We start from the raw sequence: 6,334 nt of genomic DNA, 5'->3' as shown, positions 1-6,334 counted from the left end.
ATTCAGCTCTGAGAGAAGTCAGCTGTTCAAATATATCACACTGTTTAACAGACTCTCAAACTACCCAACCAAGCCATACTCAGGTTATTATCCACTTGATGTGGAAGAATTCTGCACCAAGGCCATTTTTGTAGTTTTTAAAGCTCTGTTAGTTGGACCAACAAAATAACTTCACCTTCAACTTCACTTCACCAAGTCCAAGTGCCCTTTTTGGGCATAATGCATACACTGTCCTCATGTCTTCTGTGAAAATACTCTTCAGGTGAGTTCATTCATTCAACCATTATTTATTCTCGACCATTGAGGGTAGTCCTCATTTTCAGATATGCCGAGATTACAACCACAAAGAAACAACAACAAAAGAATACACTCTTAAAACGAATGTGTTGAAAACAACACAACAAGCGTTTTTAACACATCTCTGTGTCCAGATAGGGACTTCACATTAATTTGAAGAGTGTAGTGGGCATACACAATAGCTGAAGTGAAATGTACAAATAAACCAAAACAGAAAAGGCAATAAAAAGACATGCCATTTTAGACAGGAAAGGGAAAAGACATGGATGTAAGGTGAATTGACCATGAGACAGTATAAGAGTTAATTTATAGTATAGTTAAAAGACTGAGTAGGTTTTGGCTATGAGTTATGTGAAGTGATTGGAAAAATAGTTTCTTCCATTAAATTAATAATTAGGCTATAGATAGATGCAGTTAACAACAAAACACAACATAGGCTATTATGTGTATGATGTGAAGGCTTTAAAATAGCCCACTCTTTAGTTGAACAGGTAATTTCAGACACAGCAACCATCAATTTTCAGGTTATTCGCTGTAGAGTTGCATTCGGGTTATTCGCTGTAGAATTGAGTGTCTACGTCAGGCTATCGAAAATGACTAAATTGATAGATCTAATGTCAAAGTGCTTTTTCCATGTTGATCAATCTCTTCAAGTTTCAGTTAATCTGCCCGATTATTCTGTAACGTGACCAGTGCATCACTGTCTTCTATAAATAGCGTATTCTTACAAGAAACCTCCACTGGGTGCCTATGATTCATCAAAGTGGATTATATTGAGTAGACCTATGTTTTTGGAAAAGAATGAAGATTAGAATGACTTCCTGATTGTTTGTCTGTTGTAACGGTAGCCTATACCGCTAAGTGACGTTTGTGAAGTCTGGGGAGGGTGCCTATAAACAAGAGGGAAGCTGTGAGTCTGGGTAGTTCGATTACAGTAGCCAACGACAAAGGACACTTACCTCTAGTGAGAAACCCCAATCAGCTAAAGAAGATGAACAGACTATTGTTAAGCATATTTGCGGTTACTGCCTGTTTTGCCATTGGTAAGCAACTGATTTTTTAACATTTTTGTTTGTTTGTGTGTTATTGATTCTACCAAATATTTGTTGGATTTTCTATGATCGTATAGTCTACATATAATAACGTAGACTACTGTTGCCTTTCATAAAGATGAAATAATTAGGTTAGCCTATAATAAGCAGTTATTGACAGTTACATTTGTGCGTAGCCTAATATGTTTTTTAGTGCAATTTTTGTCCATTAAATGAATAATGCTACAAGAACATTTTTGTGTAGACTATTCCTTAGAGTAATTGTAAATAGCCTATTGATATTAAAAATGATGCGGGTCTTCGCAGTCAAAACGCTAAAACTACGCCCAGTATGACAATCCTGACAAGCAGGTTCCATGCAGTCAACGGTAAATGCCAGCCGCTTATTTCATATAGCCTACCAAAGCCTGTATTCATAATAGGCTCACTTAGATACGTTATTGAGAATGACATAGCCAATGTTGTTCAAATCGATGGTGTAACCTATGCATATATGTTTGCCCTCTAAGCGATCAAATTTTACACCATGGTCCCACCCAAATCGTGTTGGGACAAGCTGAAACATTTTGCATATTGCCTTTAGCCTGCGCTCTCTCTCTTAATTAGATGTTCTCCAACCTCAAAGCATTCGTGAGAAAACGACCTCAAATCTAGGCAATGCTCAGCGTATATTGTAAATTGCACATCAATTGCAGTAGCCTACTGTAGTTTTCCATGCTATAGACCAACGTTACTCTTTTTACTTGGCAGTGGCTTAAGAAAGTGTTTTACACAGCCCTTGTTTATTATAAGGCGATTATCATCATCATCATCATTTATTTTCTTATATGTTTGACCTAATGTCAAGTTATGCAGTCTTATGATTGGTGTGTTTCAGTGAAAAAAAGAGTGCTGCAGGCATTAAGTAAATTTGCCTTTCCAATCTCAAACAGATTTATGGGCGCTGTTTGGTTTTGGGGCTTGGGCTTGAGGTTTCTGTTAAAGTGTTGCTGGACAGACTTTTGAGTGTCTTTTTTTTAAGTGGTTGAGACTGAAGCCTAACCACACATGTATGACTTTGTGGCACAGGCTTTACATAACAAAGATAGCAGCCTGAAGTCCACAGCATAATGACTGTTGTGTTATAAATTCCATAATTGGGTGATAATTGGGCAGCCGTGGCCTACTGGTTTGGGCTTCGCACTTGTAACCGGAGGGTTGCTGGTTCGAACCCTGACCAGTAGGAATGGCTGAAGTGCCCTTGAGCAAGGCACCTAACCCCTCACTGCTCCCCGAGCTGCCGCTGTAGCAGGCAGCTCACTGCGTTGGGATTAGTGTGCTGAGTGTGAGTTCACCTCACTGTGTGTTGAGTGTGTTTCACTGATTCACGGATTGGGATAAATGCAGAGACCAAATTTCCCTCACAGGATCAAAAGAGTATACTTATACTAAATCACTGTAAGGCAACTCATTGATTTATCTGAGATTGTGCTTTTCACACAGCTATTGACTGAGTAATTTGGTATAGGTTATTTCCTGTTCCTTCTATAGCTAACTCTCTGGTTTTGGGATAATGTGGTGCTCACCCTGAAGTTACTGGTCATGCCCATATAGCCTATAGGGGTTCTCAGTGCCAATGTGGGCAGCATCTGGCCAGTGTGTAATTTCCATTTATCCTCCTTCTCCATACCTGACTAACTTACCTTAGAAGTCACAATCACAAGGCTCAGTGTTACAGTGTGGTGCTGAGGTGAGGAAATCAAACAGCAGCTCTCATCACTTGTTGCCTGATGTTTGTGTTGTTCAATAAGAGTGTAGGTACCAAAAACAAACAGCAGAGGGCGGCAAATGCCAAATGTTTTTTTTTTTTTTTTTTTGGCGACACCCCTGGCTTAGTGATGAACAGTGTTCTTGTGTTTCCTTTGGCTTCTGTAGCGTTTGCAATGGGAGACAACTGATTTGTAACGGAAATAACTTCAAGATAGAGATATCTTTTTGGTAATTTTACCTAATGGGAGAAGTTGTCAAATTCAGCATGTAATTCCTTAGTTTCTTATCATTAAGTTCTTCAGGTTGTTAATGGAGCTGTGCCCGGTACACACTGCCAAGTTTTCCAAGTCATGCGAAACATATACAGTACATTTATTATCATTTCAGCACATTCAAAGGTAAACATGTTTATTCTGCTGAACTGATTTTCAGTGGCACACTCCAGTTGAATTCACTTATGTTATCATTAGATAACAAATGTACATAAACCTTACTCCAGTCAAGAAAGGAGCTATTATGCTATTATGTTTTTTACGTTTTGAAAGTCAAGTCAAGTCAAGTCAAGTTTATTTATAGGCAAAAGTAGTAAAGAAAATTAATAAAAGTAATAAAAGACTAGGTAGAATAATTATCAAGGCAGATTCTGAATTTGTAACTCGGCGCAGATAGCAGAAAGCATCTGAGAACAGTTTGGTCTTAAGTCTAGATTTAAAACTGGCTACAGTTGGGGCCTTTTTGATATACATGAACATGTTCATGAACATGCCCCAAGAGTGTAGCACCTTTAATAAGCTATAGCAGAGGTCACAGCAAGACAAACCTTTTGAATCTCCTATGTCTCTTAGTCTACCTAACTGTATTCAGTAGAGGAGATTTGCCTTAGTCTACTTAACTGTATTCCGTGGAGCGAATTTTGTTACTGTGATTTTGTCCTCACTGACACTGACTGAACACAGTGGAAAAAAATAAAAGAAATAGTTCCGCGAGTGAGTCCCCATAGTTGTGACAGGTTGGCAGGGAGACTGAGGTTGGCTGTCACGCAGGCGACAAATCATAACCTTAGCCAATCATGCGACTGTTGTTGACTGCATCAGGATATTTCTATTTCTGTGGCAGACTGTGAATTTGTTGCGGTGAATCACCACCAGTGCTCTGTAATTACAGCTAACTGTCCTCACATTCCTCTGCCATGAGATATACAGATTGAATGTTGTGCTCCTTCTGTAGACAAAATGGAAGACATTAGAAGTTGTTCAGATAATTATGTGTTTACTTGATGGTATGTATTCCAGAATGGATTTCCTCAACTGAGCCACATAAAACAGTTGGTTCAGCACGCCAATCTACAGAGCCCACAAGGGGTTCACATGAGACTACGCATGTTTTGCCTTAAAACCGAGGACTGTGTCTGACTAAAGACAGTCAGACACAATGGGACTGCATTCAGTTTTTCAGTTATGCCCTTTTTCGTGACATTTCTCATTTTACGTTTGGAGACATGATATGTCACCAGTGTAAACTTTATTTTACAGTGACAAGATTATTTAGCAGCCAAATAGTTTTTTAAATGTGGCAGAGACAGTATGGATTCTATACGACACGTCAGTTTGTATGGGGATTTTCTAGAGAGTATTGGGTAACACAAACCGGTTTAGCTGGATTAGGTGAAGGACAAGGTATGGGTGGGAAATATGACAAACACCAACAAAGCCTCTGCTTTGAAATGGGAGGGAAAGCCACCTTCAGTGACGCACATACATTCATGATTTAGGGAAACACTATCTATCTATCTATGTGTCAGATTGGGGGTGAGGCCAGAGGTGCGTTCAGTTTTGACAAACAAGGGTGCAAGTGGAAGGCCTTGGGCATTTGTAAATCTCAAGGCTCTTGTGTAAATGTTCCAAATTGTTTGATTTTAGGAAGCCTTAGTCCAGCATCTGTGTTTGTTCGCCAGTAACTACCTCCTCCTCCTCAGTTAGTGTGTGTGTGTGTGTGTGTGTGTGTTCACAAACATTTTACAGTGAACTCAAAGCAAGCAAAGAGCTGCTTGAAAAGCTTTGTGAATATGGTCTCAGGTGAGGTTCTTGGCACCACAAAATACGGCAGTGACTGCCTACCATAATACCGCACTTGGTCCACATGACAGCTGGATCAGGGATAAGTGTCAGCTCTCACTTAGGTTCTACAGAGCATCTGAGTTCCCGAGTTCAGTGGGAGGATCCGACACATTTGCACCTGATGATGATCAGGTGCAAATGTGTCGGATCCTCCCACTGAACTCGGGTGTCCATGCCATGGGTGGAGACATTCCTATTTGGGTAGTCATCTACTCAGTAGCCCACTGAGCATGTCTGGGGATGACAGACAGTCAGGCTGACAAACATATTTTGCAAGACATTTTTGTGGTCTGGAGATCCAGGGTTCCCACGGGTCATGGAATTTCTGGAATATCATGGAATTTTAGAAAGTCTATTCCAGACATGGAAAGTCAGGGAATTTAATCATTCTTGGGGCAAAGTCATAGCCTGGCAGGCCATCCTATATCATTGAAATGTATAGTCTGGAATCGAACCATTCACCTCATTTAATCCAAGGGGCGGGCAGAGAATTGTCTTTCAAACTGCTTAGGCATGCAATAGGCCAGCGCTACGACCAATCAGAACAAAGAGCAGGATGGCGTGGCCAGAGCAATGAAAACAGTGAACGGGGAAGTAAACTTTTACCGTATCCGGTTGGTAAAACGGGAAATACATCATTCTTCGAAAGGAATGACTTAAGTGCATTGTGTTGCTCAACTTTCAAAGATTCTTGAACGTTCTGCGGCTGCTCTGAAATCTTTGGTCGGTAATTGTACCATTCATTATAAAGGAGGTCATGGAATTTCAGATTTTTTGTCAGGGAAAGTCAGGGAAAAGTCATGGAATTTTACGTTTGACTTAGAGTGGGAACCCTGGAGATCCGAAGGATCATAAGTGTGAATATGCTAGACTAGGGTTTCTCAACGGGGGCGGTACCGCCCCCTAGGGGGCGTTCGTACAACCTAGGGGGGCACTGGGAACGTGTTTTTTTTTTGTTTGATTTTAAACTTTCATGGTCTTCACATATTTTTGGTGAAAAAATAATAGGCTACCTGAAATAAATAGGCCAGAGGATCAAAGTAAGGTCAGGGGGGCGTTTGCTCAAAAAAGGTTGAGAACCACTGTGCTAGACCAGACCACAACTGCTGTCTGCACATC

At 40.4% G+C, this 6,334-nt stretch overlaps 1 protein-coding gene across 1 annotated transcript in view; it reads left to right on the top strand.

The window, feature by feature from the left end:
* The first annotated feature begins 1,194 nt into the window (after window positions 1-1,194).
* spaca4l (sperm acrosome associated 4 like) overlaps window positions 1,195-6,334 on the top strand; it is a 7,247-nt gene continuing 2,107 nt past the window's right edge. The window contains exon 1 of the mRNA XM_042077250.1: window positions 1,195-1,340. Within this exon, the coding sequence (XP_041933184.1) occupies window positions 1,289-1,340 (52 nt within the window). The 5' untranslated portion in view covers window positions 1,195-1,288. The remainder of the gene's footprint in view (window positions 1,341-6,334) is intronic.

The sequence above is a fragment of the Alosa sapidissima genome, chromosome 21 (genome assembly GCF_018492685.1).
Source record: "Alosa sapidissima isolate fAloSap1 chromosome 21, fAloSap1.pri, whole genome shotgun sequence".
In the NCBI taxonomy this organism is placed as follows: domain Eukaryota; kingdom Metazoa; phylum Chordata; class Actinopteri; order Clupeiformes; family Clupeidae; genus Alosa; species Alosa sapidissima.
The sequence above is the reverse complement of the archived record's forward strand: the minus strand, read 5'-3'. Positions and strand labels throughout refer to the sequence as shown.